General features: G+C 42.1%; 2 protein-coding genes and 2 long non-coding RNA genes across 4 annotated transcripts; 2 read left to right on the top strand and 2 right to left on the bottom strand.

The window, feature by feature from the left end:
• Window positions 1-318: 318 nt before the first annotated feature.
• LOC147988607 (uncharacterized) lies at window positions 319-6,266 on the bottom strand. The gene is made up of 2 exons (XR_015617331.1): window positions 6,067-6,266; window positions 319-570 (listed from the first exon to the last, which is right to left on the bottom strand). It is a non-coding gene; the product is annotated as an uncharacterized LOC147988607 (long non-coding RNA).
• LOC125532575 (scarecrow-like protein 9) lies at window positions 3,059-5,306 on the top strand. The gene has a single exon (XM_087544826.1). The coding sequence runs from the start codon at window positions 3,059-3,061 to the stop codon at window positions 5,234-5,236; it is 2,178 nt and encodes a 725-aa protein (XP_087400952.1). The 3' UTR covers window positions 5,237-5,306.
• A 3,390-nt stretch (window positions 6,267-9,656) lies between the features above and the next one.
• On the bottom strand, window positions 9,657-14,056 carry LOC147988606 (uncharacterized). Its single transcript, XR_015617305.1, has 2 exons — window positions 13,739-14,056; window positions 9,657-9,828 (listed from the first exon to the last, which is right to left on the bottom strand). It is a non-coding gene; the product is annotated as an uncharacterized LOC147988606 (long non-coding RNA).
• On the top strand, window positions 10,042-13,729 carry LOC125543458 (scarecrow-like protein 30). Its single transcript, XM_048706823.2, has one exon. It carries the CDS (start codon window positions 10,209-10,211, stop codon window positions 12,372-12,374), a length of 2,166 nt encoding a protein of 721 aa, XP_048562780.2. The 5' UTR covers window positions 10,042-10,208; the 3' UTR covers window positions 12,375-13,729.
• Window positions 14,057-15,240: the final 1,184 nt, after the last annotated feature.

Here is a 15,240-nt window from a genome sequence, read left to right as displayed (position 1 = left end):
GGCTGTGTCATGTTAGGCTTCACCTATGACGCCAGCTAGTCCTAAAAAAACCTATGACGCCAGCTCATCATCCTATTTTTTTTGAGCTGCCAGCTCATCATCCTATTTTTTTTGAGCTGCCAGCTCATCATCCTAATATACATGAGAGTGGTTTGCTAAAAAAAAGTTGCTTAAAAAAATGAGAGTGATAAAACAAACTTCTAAGTGAGTTACTAGCTTGATCCAGTACCACTAGCATCCGTTCGATCTATGCATGAGAATCATTTATCATGCAACAAGCATGAGCGCCATTCTAAGTGAGTTTTAAATGCATCTATATTTAACTGTGACATGCACAACTTTTCATGTTAAGAATTTCTTTCCGATGTAGAAAATTTTCACATAGTTTAAATCGGAAGGACTAAATTAACATTCTACACATTATTTACAATTTGTATATTCAATTCCACAGCAACACAAGATATCGTCTCGTTCAAAAAACTCCTTGCCACACGAGGTACTAAGGTGGCCAATCCAACCCGAGGGTCCTCCTCCATCACTCGGTCAAGGCCTCCATATCTAGACCAGGAGCTGTCATCGCCAGAACCATGACAACACTATGTCAGTAATCTTGTGATGATGCTAATCTAGTTAAACTTAACCAAAAATTGCCTAATTTCTTAACAAAATAAAAAAATGTCAATGTCCACTAAACGGAATATGATGAACAAGATGAGAGTTTTATATATTATTAGGTGAGCAAGTTACAATGGTTGGTGACATAGGCATCAATACAAGGTCACATTCAACAGCCTAGGTGAAAACCAAGCACAAACTATGTAGTTTGTGGTTTCTAAAAAAGTAGGTAGTTAGTGAAGATGGTGGCAGCACACTATGAAAATACATCACACACTATGAAAAAAATAGGTAGTTAGTGAAGATGGTGATTGCACTCAAATAATATTATCTTTCCTTTCTCACACACAAAAAATAATAATGATGCTTATCTCTCTTTGAAATAAAAGAAAGTACAAACACTGCCTGTTCATTTCTGTAATTTTCTTCAGGGTAAACAACATTTGTTCTTTTGCTGTGTGATACATATATATTTTTTAAATGGGGGCAAAAGATTTGTCTGAGAATAGAGTTTTACAATCATCCCTTACAACACTGCATGACAATTACTCGCGCAATACAATTTTACCAAGCTTCTTTGCACCCGTGGCGACCCATAGCTGGGCCTCCTCCATGATGATGTTTAGGACTATTGTGGGCAGCACACTTTTGTGCCGGAAGACGCGGGCGAGGCCATAGCTTTTCTATATGGAATGTTCATGCTGGTTCTACTAGCCCACCAATGTTTGACGGAGCCCTTTAAATGCCAAGATGTAATTTATCAAACTAATTAATGTTGTTGATGTTGACGGAGCCCTCCAAATGACAAGAAGGTGAAATCTATTAGTTACTAATGGCCGCGAACACGTCTAATATATCACAGTGACCAATCTCAAAGCCTTTATATGATACCACTATACCAATCTCGAAACACAAAGAAAATAATTACAGAAAAAACTGATGGTTTAATGAGATACTAAAGTACAACAAACTACACTCCAAAAATTCAACCATTATATATATCAACTACCAAATGAAAAAAATACAAGTTTTTTGAATAGTGCCTCCTTTTTTCTTTCAATTACGTCCAAAATTTTAACAGATTTTTGTTTTATTTTCTTCTAGTATTTATTTTGGCCTGTTCTTCTAGTATTACAGATTGAATCTGGATGTGCATTTTCATGACATAATAATTAACAATCCTGTCGATGTTGTAAATAAAATTCAGAGGCATTTACACTCCTTAAACATTTGGTACAACTGTATCACTCAAGCCTTGGTAAAATACTCCAGGTACGGCAGAACAGAAGTGTCAGACTAGCTAAGCACCAACAATTCAACTTTCAACTAATAAGATAATAAAAAATCTGATTATTTTACTGAGATGAAGTGCAACAAACTATCCTCGAAAAATTCGACCAAGACCATTATATATATCAGCTAGTGCATCTTAAAATAATCAACTAGTACAACTGTATCACTCAAGCCTTGGTAAAATACTCCAGGTACGGCAGAACATAAGTCTCAGACTAGCTAGGCACCAACAATTCAACTTTGAACTAATAAGATAACCAAAAAAAATCTGATTATTTTACTGAGATGAAGTACAACAAACTATCCTCGAAAAATTCAACCAAGACCATTATATATATCAACTAGTGCATCTCAGAATATATCAACTATCAAGTGGGAAAGAAAGAAAATTTTCTTCAAATAGTGCATCTCCTTTCGATTACCTCAGAATTTTTTAACGACTCAATTAGGGACCCTAATAATGTTGATACCCAGGAAAGCATTCCTAATAAACACTTTTTTATACCTCTGATGCGCAGCCGGGCCTAGAACTAATCGACAGGATAGTTGCATGTACTCTGGACCATTCTCTGTCACAATCTTATGACGTTGGGAACAAAGGCATAAGGTAGAGGAACGACAAATTTAGTTCACATCAACACCACAAGCTCACTACTATTCTTTCATAGCCCACATCCCCACTACTCTTCTCAGAGCACTGGATCTGCTGCTGCTGCTGCTGCTAAATAACCAAGGTGTGTGATTCCCTACTTTTGCTACTTGCGAAGCCTCCTGCAGATAAAACTGAGCAGTGGTATTAAGCGTGTCATAGATTCTATATTTAACCGGGTAAAGTAGTTATTCTCGTGTCTGCATCTCTAAACTGAATTAGTTTTCAATCAGTATGGCATGCCAAAACAATCATAAACTGAATCTCTAATAAAAAGGAAGAAGCATAAGGTGAAGGAAAAAAAAAGGAGCTCGCTGGGCAGAAATCCGTTTCACAGACATTGTAGATTGTAGCACATGAGCAAGGTGAACCGAAATTCGTCTCACATAATTTAGCTTCCATTTCCCCACTTCCTTCTTCCAGGAAAGAAGCTGATTCATTTGCTGTGGGACGAAGAAGATTCACTTATCTCGAATTGAGGTGGAAAAGAGACTTTCCACAATGGCGATTGAATCTCTCCGTGACAATCTGGGCACTGTCGAAGCAACCGACAAACCATACGATGGTGATTCCTCTTTCCAGAAGCAACGCACCATGTACAATTACAAGCAGAGAGGTCCGCACTTCTTTCCCCAGCCAACCACTGGAGCAAGAACATATCTGCATCGTACAGACACTGGCCCTGGGTTGTGCAATGTCAACAGCAGCCATGGACAGAACCAAATTCAAATCGCTGCGGAACATCATCGGATGAGATCAAACGATGCTCTTCACTACATAAGCCAGATGCTGATGGAAGATGTCGACGAGAGGGTCGACATATGCCAAGGGGAGGCTGCTCTCCAGGCTGCTGAGAAGCCGTTCCGTGACATTCTTGGGCAGGGATACACGCCGGCCACTTACTGGCTGCCATTGCATGGCAACAACGAAACAGGTATCTCTGATAAGAGTGGCAGCAGCTGTCACAAGAGGCTCTGGAGCAATAGCTTCAGTAATTACTGTTCCGGTTACAGCGTGTTACGGCCCTTAACCACCCCCTTGAGTCCATACATCTGCAATACGAGCCTTTCTCTACCAAACCATCCGTTGACAAGTGTTGGACAGGCTTCTGGATCTGGTTTCCCCACCTTGGATTGTCAGAGAAGAGGCATCGAGGAGGCAACGATGTTTGCTCCAAGCATTCATAAACTGGTGATATATTTAGAGAATGGCATACTTTCTATTTCGCAACTAACTACAAAGGCAAAAACAGGAGAGAGAAGCGAAAACGCAATCTTTGCGCTGGCAGACCAAAGGGAGTGGGATATCTTGCAAGGAAGGGGCCATAAACACCATGCCATCACCACTTGTGCAATAATTCGAAATGAAAATTTTGACGGAGTTCTGCTAGACCATGTTTGTCAGACTTCCGACCAGACAACAAGACTACGAGAAACGACGGCGGAGAAAGGAAACAATAACTCACTGAAAGGCCGGAGCAAAGGACGTCAGAAGCTATGGCAGAGGAAGCAACCAAAGAAAGAGTTGGTTGATCTCAGGGCTCTCCTCGTCCATTGCGCACAAGCTATAGCATTAGAAAACCACCTGTTGGCCAGTGAAGTCCTACAGAAGATAAGACAACACTCCTCAGCAGATGGTGATTGTACTCAGAGACTGGCATTTTACTTGGCGGATGGCCTTGAGGCACGTTTGGCTGGGATCGGGAGCCAGGTTTATCGCAACCTCATGGAGAGGCGAACAAGTACCACAGAATGGTTAGAGGCTTACAGTGTTTTTATTGCATCTTGCCCTTTTGTCAAGACGTCATACTACTTTGCCAGCCAAGCTATTCTTGATGTCTCAAAAGGGCAACCAAGGGTGCACATTGTTGATTTTGGCATCGACTTTGGCTTTCAGTGGCCACTAATGATTCAGAGGTTTGCACAGCAAGAAGAGGGAGCCCCTAAGCTTCGGATCACAGGTATAGACGTTTGCCAGCCAGGTTTCCGCCCCTGCGAAATGATCGAGGAGACAGGGAAGCGGTTGGCTGATTATGCAAACATGTTCAAGGTACCTTTTCAGTATCAGGGCATTGCCGCTTCAAGATGGGACAACATTAAAATTGAGGATCTTAACATTGACGAGGATGAAGTTCTCATAATTAACTGCATATTCCGGATGAAGAATCTTGGTCTTGAAACCGATGGCATATATAGTGCAAGGGATGAGGTGCTGAAAACTATGAGGAGGATGAACCCAAAGGTTTTCATTTCTGGCACTGTGAATGGGTTAAATAGTTCTCCCTTCTTCATACAACGATTCAAAGAGGTTATGCTCCATTACTCTTCATTGTTTGACATGCTTGATGCAAATGTTCCACTGGATAATGAAGCAAGAAAGATGATTGAGAGGACCCCATTTGGGCGGGATGCACTTAACATAATAGCATGTGAGGATGCAGAAAGGACTCAGAGGCCACAAAGTTACAGGCAGTGGCAAGCAAGGTGCCTCAAGGCTGGGTTCCAGCAGCTTCCTGTTGATCAAGCCATCTTAAAGAACATAGTACACATGAAGAACTTACACTATCATGACGAATTCTTTGCTATTGAAGACTGCGGCTGGCTGCTACAAGGATGGAAAGGGAGAGTAATCTATGCTATATCCAAATGGAAACCTGATGAAACGCATGGTGACCAGTAAGATCCGTACAGTTTTGCAGGCTGCGGAGACAACTTCCTTGCATGCTTCTCAACACGGTGGATCTAAAATTCTGAAGACGGCAAGACATTCTTTCGTCAGAGATGAGCATCGGAAACCTATCTTGGAAGGAGATGTGATGGAGATTCGAATGTTTATACTCAACATGTTTTTATTTGGTCCAACTGCGCAACATGCAGTACCATATGTTGGAAATAAATAGAAGGCGACTGTAAAATAGTACCTTGTGTGTTCTTTTTAATTTCTGAACAAACTATTATAGAAATTTGCTCTATAAGTGAATCTGGTGTTTTTAAACGAATATTAACTATGTGTACTTGGTTATCATTTTGATCCATCTATTGGGCCTGTTGGACATGAGAATGATGGAACTACCATACCTAGACACTGATTTTACTGTAAATAAGGAGATTACTGCACTGTCTACTTCTCAAAATTGGTGACATGGAAGGCCAGAGAAATAGTGATTTCTGAAATGAAGACGGCAAACAAGGTTCCTATGCACGAATCCAATAGAATGCATATGCGACGCTCTGGACATGTTACTCGCTCCATATCACATTCACAACTAGGTCTAGGCGGGTGGCGTTTAGGACATGTCTTTGATCAAACTTCTGCTTCAAACTACGAGTATCATTTCAATCGTTCAGATTGGAAATTTGAAAGCCATATGCACAGATTTTTCTTTAAAAAAACGTGGGCTACATTAGGAGGTGAGTTCAAAAATAATCATATGTTCACCGAGGGGGCTGCCATACCACCAGGGCGTCGGGAAACACGGGGAGTCGGATAGGGTTAGAGGAGGGAGGGACCTTGGAGGCGGGCGCAGAGGGTGGGGTGGTGGAGGCCGATGTCGGCGAAGGAGCGCGAGGAGAAGTGCCCCTCCGCGTCGTCTTCCTTCGGCGCCGCCGCCGCCGCCGACCTGCCGAGGTTCCTCTTGGCGGCCAGGCCATGGACTCATGGAGGGGGAGAGAGAGAGAGAGGAGGCGTTTTCCGCCTTCGGAGAGCGATTACGCAGCGCACCTGCTGAACTGCTGAGTCGTGTTTTAACTGGGCCTGGGCCCTGTGCTGTGTCGTGTTTTAACTGTGCCGAGTTTAGGGTAAATAACATTTTTTTTCTGCTGTGTATATCAATCTCAAATCGAGAGTGGTGTTTTGGCACATGGGAGCACGCGCTCCTGGTTTTAAAATGTGTTTTAAACATATTTTAAAATGTTAAAAAAAAATCCAAACAAAAACTTGACACGCACATCTCGATATTGTACATACTTGAAAAATCGTTTTGCGACTGAAAACTTATGTGTCGTCTGTGAAAAAGACAAAATCCGGTGTCAAAAAATGCTTTTCACAAGACATCCTTTTGTCTCTTTTACACAAGCCACAAAAAATGTCGGCTTTCTCTGAAACTTGACGTGCACTCATATAATATCGAGATGTATGCGCCAAATTTTTGTTTGGAATTTTTTCACACTTTGGAATGTTTTTTCCCGTGTGCGTGTGCAGGGGCGCGCGCTCTCGGGAGCACCAACCGGATTTCGGTCTCAAATCTTTATAATATGAAGACATGTCAAAAAACGTTTTATCTCAAAATAAAGAAAATAATTACTCTCTCCATCACGCACTAAGTTAGTGCTAAATACATCAATTTGGGAGACAAGTAATTCGGGAGAGAGACACGACCTAGCCAACCGCCGCCTCCCCAAAAAAGCTAGGGTTCCTTTGCCTCCCGCAGGCACCGTTGCCGGTCCACCCCGTCTCGGGTGGCCTTAGGGCCATGGCGGCGGAGTGGCTCCCGGCCCTTGCCGGTGGAAGGGCTCCATTTTTAGTTTTTTTTTTTAAGTTTTGTTAGGGTTTGTGTCTTGCCCAGGAAGGCAAGACGCCGACGGCTCTCTGAAGATGGAATAATTGTCTTCTCGCCTAGTCCCCGTTCCGTTGATGCGTCTACCATTGTCAGTGGGCATGTGGAGGTTCCGTTGATGCGTCTACCATTGTCAGTGGGCATGTGGAGGTGTGTCTCCGACAGATCTGTCTTTGATGGATTTGCTCGAATCTATTCACTGTTCATCTATGTTTCTGTGTGTTTAGATTGGATCCTTCTTATCTACACTCTTCATCGGCAGCGCTTGCTATTTTGGTATGTTAGTTCTACGGGGCCATAGCACGACGACTTCTCGACTGTCTAGTACAACAAAGTTTGCCCGACTCTAGTGAGGGAGGGGTGATGATAGTGGCGCGCCTTCGGCTCGCTTCAGTGCTTGTAGTCGTCGCTAGGTGGTCTATAGATCTAGATGTAATTTTTATTAGAGAAAAGTATACTTTTCGTCCCTCAATTCTTGGCGAAATCTAGATTTGATCCCTCAACTTTAAAACTGGACAACTTGCATCATTTTTTTTTACTGCAAATAGACTTTATTTCTCAAATAATAGACATGTCATTTACAAGCAGATGAGAAATAAAATCAAGGATCTCATCATCCCAAGAACTAGAAGATCTAGTAGTAAAAGAGTTCTTTGCTAATTCATCTGCCACCTGATTGGCCTCTCTATAGCAATGTCTGAAGGATATGGATGCAAAGTCCATCATAAGTTGTTCACCATTAACTATTGAAACTGGACAAGGTTCATCCTTGGTCACAGTTTTGACCGGTTTTGGTGTTGTCTCACCCTGGTTTTGACCGTGTCGACTCAAATTCACGTACTTCTTCCCAAGTTCGCTTAATGTTTTCAAATTTGGTTACTTTTTTGAAATACATGAACTTTTTTAAAATTTGTCTAATTTTTTCAAATCTGCGTACTTTTTTCAAATCCACTTACTTTTTAGAAGTTCATGTAGTTTTTCAAATTCATCTATTTTTAAAAAAAATGACATACCCTTTCATATTTGCGTACATTTTTTTGGAAATAGTTCATGAATTTGAAAACTTTATGCGAACTTGAAAAAGTACGCGGATTTGGATTTCTTTTATGCAAATTAGAAAAAAAATATGTGAACTTGAAAAATTATGTCAACTTGAAACAAGTACGTGAATTTCAAACAAAGCTCATGGATTGGAAAAGGAACACGGATTTGAAAAAAATGCACTAACTTTAAAAAGTATGCGCATTTGAAACAAGCATGCAAATTTCAAAAACACTTCATGGATTTGATAAAATTACACGAGCTTGAAAACATACGCTGATTTGAAAAAGTACGCAAATTAAAAAAACATGGATTCAGAAAAAGTACACAAATTTCAAAATAGTTCACGGATTTGAAAAAAGTATGTTTATTTTTGGGAAAAATACGCGACCTCAAAAAAACTACGTGGATTTGAAAAGATTGTGTGAATTTCAAAAATTTATGGATATGAAAAAATTACGCCAATTTGAGTTAGCACCGGTCAAAACTGGGGTCTATCAGCACCAAAACCAGTCAAAATCGAGACCAGGGACGAATCTTGTCCGGTTTCGGTAGTTGGGGGTACAAGTTGTCCGGTTTCGGAGTTGAGGGACCAAATCTAGATTTCACCAAGAGTTGAGGGACAAAAAATATACTTTTCTCTTTTTATTATTTCTAGTGTTCGTTGTACTACCATTATTGAAAATGAATAGATTTGAAGTTTTTCCCACAAAAAAACAGTAATTCGGGAGAGAGGGAGTACAACAACAAAAAATCTGATGGTTTAATGAGATAAAGTACAACAAACTACCCTCCAAAAATTCAACCATTATACATATCAACTAACAAATGAAGAAAAAAAATTCCTTTATATAGTGCCTCCTTTTTCTATTACAACAGAATTTTTAACAGATTTTGTTTTATATTCTTCTACATTAGTTTTCTCTTGTTTTTTACCTGTTCTTCTAGCAGTATAAATAGAATTTGGATGTGCATTTTCATGACCTGATAACTAACACTGTTGTCGAAGTTGTAAATAAAATTCAAAGGCAGTTACAGTAATTAAACATTTGGTACAAATACTTCAGGACAGAACTACACAAGTGAAAATCTCATCAGACTAGCTAGACACCAACAATTCAATTGTGAACTATAATAATCACGGAAAAAAAATCAGATTTTTTTTTATTGAGATAAAGCACAACAAACTATCCTCGAAAAATTCAACCAAAACCATTATATATATATCAACAATCAAGTGGAAAAGAAAGAAATTTTTCTTTGACTAGTGCATCTCCTTTTTTTTGATTACCTCAGATTTGTTTTAACTATTCAATTAGGAACTTTAATAATGTTGAAGCCCAGGCAAGCGTTCCTAATAAACACTTTTTTATGCCTCTGATACACCGCCGGGCCTAGAACTAATCGACAGGATAATTGCTTGTAATCTGGACTCATTCTCTGTCACAATCACCATGGCTGACGTTGGGAACAAAGCCACAAGGAACAAGAGGAACAACAAACTTACTTCACACCACCACAACCATTGGATCTGATGAGGAACAACCATTCTCTCAAAGCACTGAATCTGATGGAACAACCATTCTCTCAAAGCATTGGATCTGATGCTGCTGCTCAATAACCAAGGTGTGTGCTTCCCTACCTTTGCTACTTGCTCAGATCAGATGGGAGCCTCCTGCAAAGAAAAATGAACAGTGGTATTAGGCGCGTCATATATACAAAATCGCTTTAGGTGTTCTGTTTCTATTGTTGATGCTTAAACATTCTGTGTTTAACCGGCTAAAATAGTTGTTCTCATGTGTGCAAGCCTTCAGAATTTAGTTTTTCAAGCTGAACCTCCAGTAAAAAGGAAGAAGCAGAAATGAAGGGAAAAAAGGCGCTCGCTGACCAGAATTCCGTTTTATGGCCATTCTAGATTGTAGCACATTTGCTAGGTGAACCAAATAATTTAGCTTCCATTTCCCCTTTTTCTTCTTCCAGGAAAGAAGCTGATTCATTTGCTGTGGGACAAAGAACCATATATCTCATATTGAGGTGGAAAGCAGACTTTCCACAATGGCGACTGAACCTCTCCATGACAATCTGGACAATATCGCAGCAACCGATGAAAGTGATTCCTCTTCCCAGCAGCAACCCACCGTGTACAACTACGACCTGAGTGATCCACAGTCCAAAGTTCTTTCCCCAGCAAACCAAGAAAGCACAGATCTGCTTGGTGGAGTCACTGACCCTGGGTTGTGCAGTAACAAAAGCAGCCTTGGACAAAACCAGTTTCAGATTTCTCCAGGGGGTAGCCATGAGCACCGCCAGATAAGATCAAATGAAGCTCTTCACTACATAAGCCAGATGCTGATGGAAGACGTCGACGAGAGGGTCAACATATGCCAAGGGGAGGCTGCTCTCCAGGATGCTGAGAAGCCATTTCGTGACATTCTTGGGGAGGTATGCGCATCGGCTACTAACTGGCCGCCATTGCATACCAACAACAAACCAGACGACTCTGATAAGAGTGGGACCAGCCGTTACAAGAGGCTCTGGAGCACTAGCTTCAGTAATGACTATTCCAGTTACAATGTGTTACAGCCCTTAGCAACCCCGTTGAGTCCATATATCTACAATAGGAGTCTTTTTCTACCAAACCAGCCGTTGACAAGTGTTGGATGGACTTCCGGATCTGGCTTCCCTGCCTTGCATTGTCAAAGAGGTGTCGAGGAGGAAAAGATGTTTGCTGCAAGTATTGTTAAGCTGGTGATACATTTAAAGAACGACATACTTTATATTTCCCAACTGACTACAAAGGCAAAAGTAGGAGAAATGAGCGAAAACACAATCTTTGAGGTGACGGACCAAAGGGGCTGGGATACCTTTCAAGGAAGGAGCAATAAACATCATGCCATCACCACTTGTGCAATAATTCGAAATGAAAATTTTGACCGAGTTCTGCTATGCTATGGTCAGAAGAGTTTCGATGGAATAACAAGACTGCGAGAAAGGATGGCGGGGGAAGGAAACAAAAACTCGCTGAAAAGCCGGAGCAGAGGGCATCAGAAGCTATGGGTTAGGAAGCAACCGAGGAAAGAGTTGGTTGATCTCAGGACTCTCCTCATCCATTGCGCAGAAGCTGTGGCAAAAGACAACCACCTGTTGGCCAATGACCTCCTAAAGAAGATAAAACGACACTCCTCAGCAGATGGTGATTGTACTCAGAGACTGGCATTTTACTTGGTGGATGGCCTTGAGGCACGCTTGGCTGGAATTGGGAGTCAGGTTTATCGCAATCTCATGGAAAGGCGAACAAATACCAGAGATTGGCTAGAGGCTTACAGCCTTCTTCTTGAAGCTTGCCCTTTCAAAAGGGTGTCATACAACTTTGCCAACCAAACTATTCTTGATGTCTCACAAAGGCAACCAAGGGTGCACATCGTCGATTTTGGCATCAGCTTCGGCTTTCAGTGGCCATCAATGATTCAGAGGTTTGCACAGCGAGAAGAGGGAGTCCCTAAGCTTCGGATCACAGGTATAGAAGCTCCCCAGCCAGGTTTTCGCTCCTGCGAAATGATCGAGGAGACAGGGAAGCGGTTAGCTGATTATGCAAACATGTTCAAGGTACCTTTTGAGTATCAGGGCATTGCCGCTTCAAGATGGGAGACCATTAAAATTGAGGATCTTAACATTGATGAGGATGAAGTTCTCATAATCAACTGCATATTCCGGATGAAGAATCTTGGTCATGAAACCGAATCTATAAATAGCGCAAGGGATGAGGTGTTGAAAATTATGAGGAGGATGAACCCAAAGGTTTTTATTTCTTGCACCATGAATGGTTTACACAGTTCTCCCTTCTTCATACAACGATTCAAAGAGGTTATGCTCCATTACTCTTCAATGTTTGATATGCTTGATGCAAATGTTCCACGGGATAATGAAGCGAGAGAGATGATTGAGAGGATCATATTTGGGCGGGATGCACTTAACCTCATAGCATGTGAGGATGCAGAAAGGACTAGGCCAGAAAGTTACAGGCAGTGGCAAGCAAGGTTTCTCAAGGCTGGGTTCCAGCAGATTCCTGTCGATCAAGCTGTCTTAAAGAAAACAGTACACATGAAGAACTCACTTTATCATGAGGAATTTTTTGCTGTTGAAGATCGCGGTTGGCTGCTACAAGGATGGAAAGGGAGAGTATTTTATGCTATATCGAAATGGAAACCTGATGATCAGTAAGACTCGAACAGTTTTTCAAGTGCACAAACATCCATAGGCAACTTTACCACCTCTGTAACCACTTGCATGATTCTCAACACAATGGGTCTAAATTGCTGAACACTGTAAGACATATATTCTTTCGTCAGATGAGCATTGGGAACTAGTCTCTTGGAAGAAGATGGGATGGCGAATAATGTTGACATTCAACATGTTTTGATTTGGTCCAACTGCGCAACTACATAATCATATGTAGCAAAAGGCAACTGTACGTACTTTGCTTCTGTCATCTCTACTCTTATAAAAAACAGAGTTGGTGATGATGGTGTGCCTGCCATCCTGCAATATAGGTCGTTCGATTTATATCTGACGTATAGGAAGGAAACTATGGCAATTTTGCAAAAAAGATACCCACACCCCTCTCCATATTTGCAAATAAGGCCTTCCCGCGTTAATCCTTTTCTCTCACAAAATAAACTACTCATATAAATGCATCTTGATGTTCCGTGCACCACATGGGCATCTTGCTAGTTCTATTTAATTTCTGAACGACTGATCGAGAAAGTTGCTCCATAAGTGAATCTGGTGTCCTTTTAAACGAATATTAACTATGTGTACTTACTTGGTCATTGTTTCGGTCCGTGTATTGGGCCTACAAGACATGAGGTTAGTGGACACTGGATTTGCTGTTTTCTCAAAACTGATGGTATGGAAGATGAGAGGATTGCCATTTCTGATTTGAAGACGGCAATTGTACTCAATGTTCAAGGAAGTGTTTTTGGGCAGCGCTTAATACAGGCGGGAGGAGATAGGGGGGATATAAGGCCTGGGCCAAAATTGGCTTGGCGGCTAGGGTAAAAGGGTGGGGAGAGAAGAGAGGCCGAGGGAGTGTTGCGGTGGCGGCTGTTCTTCTCGGTTTGAGCGGTCCCTTTCCTCTGATTCCAGCAGCGGCTGTGGCGATCGTCCTCCTCCTCGGCAGCCGGCAGGTGAGGATCGATTTATCCTCTCATCTGTGCTCCTCTTCCTCCTCTGCTTGTCTTCCTCCACAGACCCAGTGCCCCTCTTGCTCTCTCTTGCTCCTATGTGCCTATGTGCTGCTTCTGCTGCTGTTACAGTTTGTTGATTCAAATTTTTCTAGGAGTATGGAGTCTTGAAATGATGCCAGTGATGCCGCAGGCAGCAGAAGAGAGAGCAAATTCCTATTTTCCTTGCATATATTATTCAAAAACAGCCTAATTCTGGCCAACTTAGAAAAAAGAGGCCCTAATGTTCACATATTATTATTACTCTCTCCATATCACAATTAGAAGTAGATCCTAGTACCCCGAGGGACTGCCAAATCACTAGGGCCACAGATAAGGGGAAGCGGAGAGGGTTGGAGGGACCTCGGAGGGTGGGGTGGTGGAGGCCGACGTCGGCGACGGAGCGCGAGGAGAAGAGCCCCTCCGCGTCGTCTTCCCTCGCCTACTCCGTCGCATTCGCCGCCGCCGGCGGCGACCTGCCGGGCTTCCTCTTGGCGGCCATGGAGGGAGAGGTCGCGGAGATCAGAAGAGAAGGAGAGAGGTCATTTTCCGCCTTCTGAGAGCGTTTACGCACCTGCTCAGTGTCGTGTCGTGTTTTTACTGGGCCCGGGCCCTGGGCCGTGTCACGAAGATGTCCAGGTTCAAAAAAGAAAAAAAAACAGATGCCCCTCCTGTCCAATAAGAAACATATGTCCTCGTATGTTTTTCGAAAAGAAGGATAAACCCAGTCTCTGCATCAGGGCGATGAAACATACGTCCTCATATGTTTTTCGAAAAGAAGGATAAACCCCAGTCTCTGCATCAGGGCGATGCATGCAAATGTTCTTCATATGTACTCTGTAAGGAAAAGTGATCCAAATGCTCTTATATTTCTTTACGGAGGGAGTACCCTGGATCTTATGCCTCAACCTAGTAAAATTGTGAAATCTCGATGGCTCATTCGAATAACATGACGAGCGTGTAAGTGTAACATCATAATGCTAGATGATGAAAAGTAGCACCAGGGGTGAAATGCCACTCGAGCCCAGAGCTAGCTAGTTCTTCACGAAATGCGTTGAGGCGCGACACTTGACTGAACATCTAGGGGTAAAGCACATTGTCTCGATGTGGGTTGCACGACCTGTATCAAATTGAGGAAAACTATTGTTTTTATTTTTAGCCTAGTTGAATAGTGTTGATTAAGGTTTATTAGTTTAATTATAAAAAGGTGAGTTGTTATACTACTCTTTGTAAGATGAGCAAAAAGAGCAACAACATGCATGCTCGCTCACTCCTTTCATGCAATGCACGGTTTCACGCACTCACTTCATGCAATGCGCGTGAATTGGGTTCGCGCGCTTGAGATAATATTATGCGCCTTGTTTGGAAGAACTAAATTTTTGCATGGCAGTGCACTATCTAGCTTTGAGTGTATGTGTCAATACTCAAGATCATTATGGACAAACTTTCTATTTTCAGAGAGGTCTTCCATCCACGTGTGAGTTGCATTTCTTTAGTTTTCCACACGTCCTCTCTATGCAAAGGAAATAGAGAGAAGAGATGCTATGCAGAATACGTTCGCAAAAAAAGGCTATACATAATACACATAGTCGTAGATAGAACACACACTCTCTGGCCGAGTTCTTTGTGTCGGGCTACTTCTTCAGCAATCCCATCCCAGTGTCTGCGTGCACAACCAACCATCTGGGAGAGAAGACACCTCCGAAACCGTGTCCCTTGACAAGTTGCACCGAAAGAGGGGCAGTAAGGTTTTTGGGGAGTGTCTTCAGTGCGACTGTTCGCTCAAGTTCGACTACATCCATGACAACCATCTGTCTGCTTCCTCTACAACGGATGGACACTTTATCTTCACCATCATGGCCAAT

This window comes from Triticum urartu, chromosome 1A, assembly GCF_056163025.1.
Source record: "Triticum urartu cultivar PI428250 chromosome 1A, HENAU_Tu73, whole genome shotgun sequence".
Classification (NCBI taxonomy): domain Eukaryota; kingdom Viridiplantae; phylum Streptophyta; class Magnoliopsida; order Poales; family Poaceae; genus Triticum; species Triticum urartu.
The sequence above is the reverse complement of the archived record's forward strand: the minus strand, read 5'-3'. Positions and strand labels throughout refer to the sequence as shown.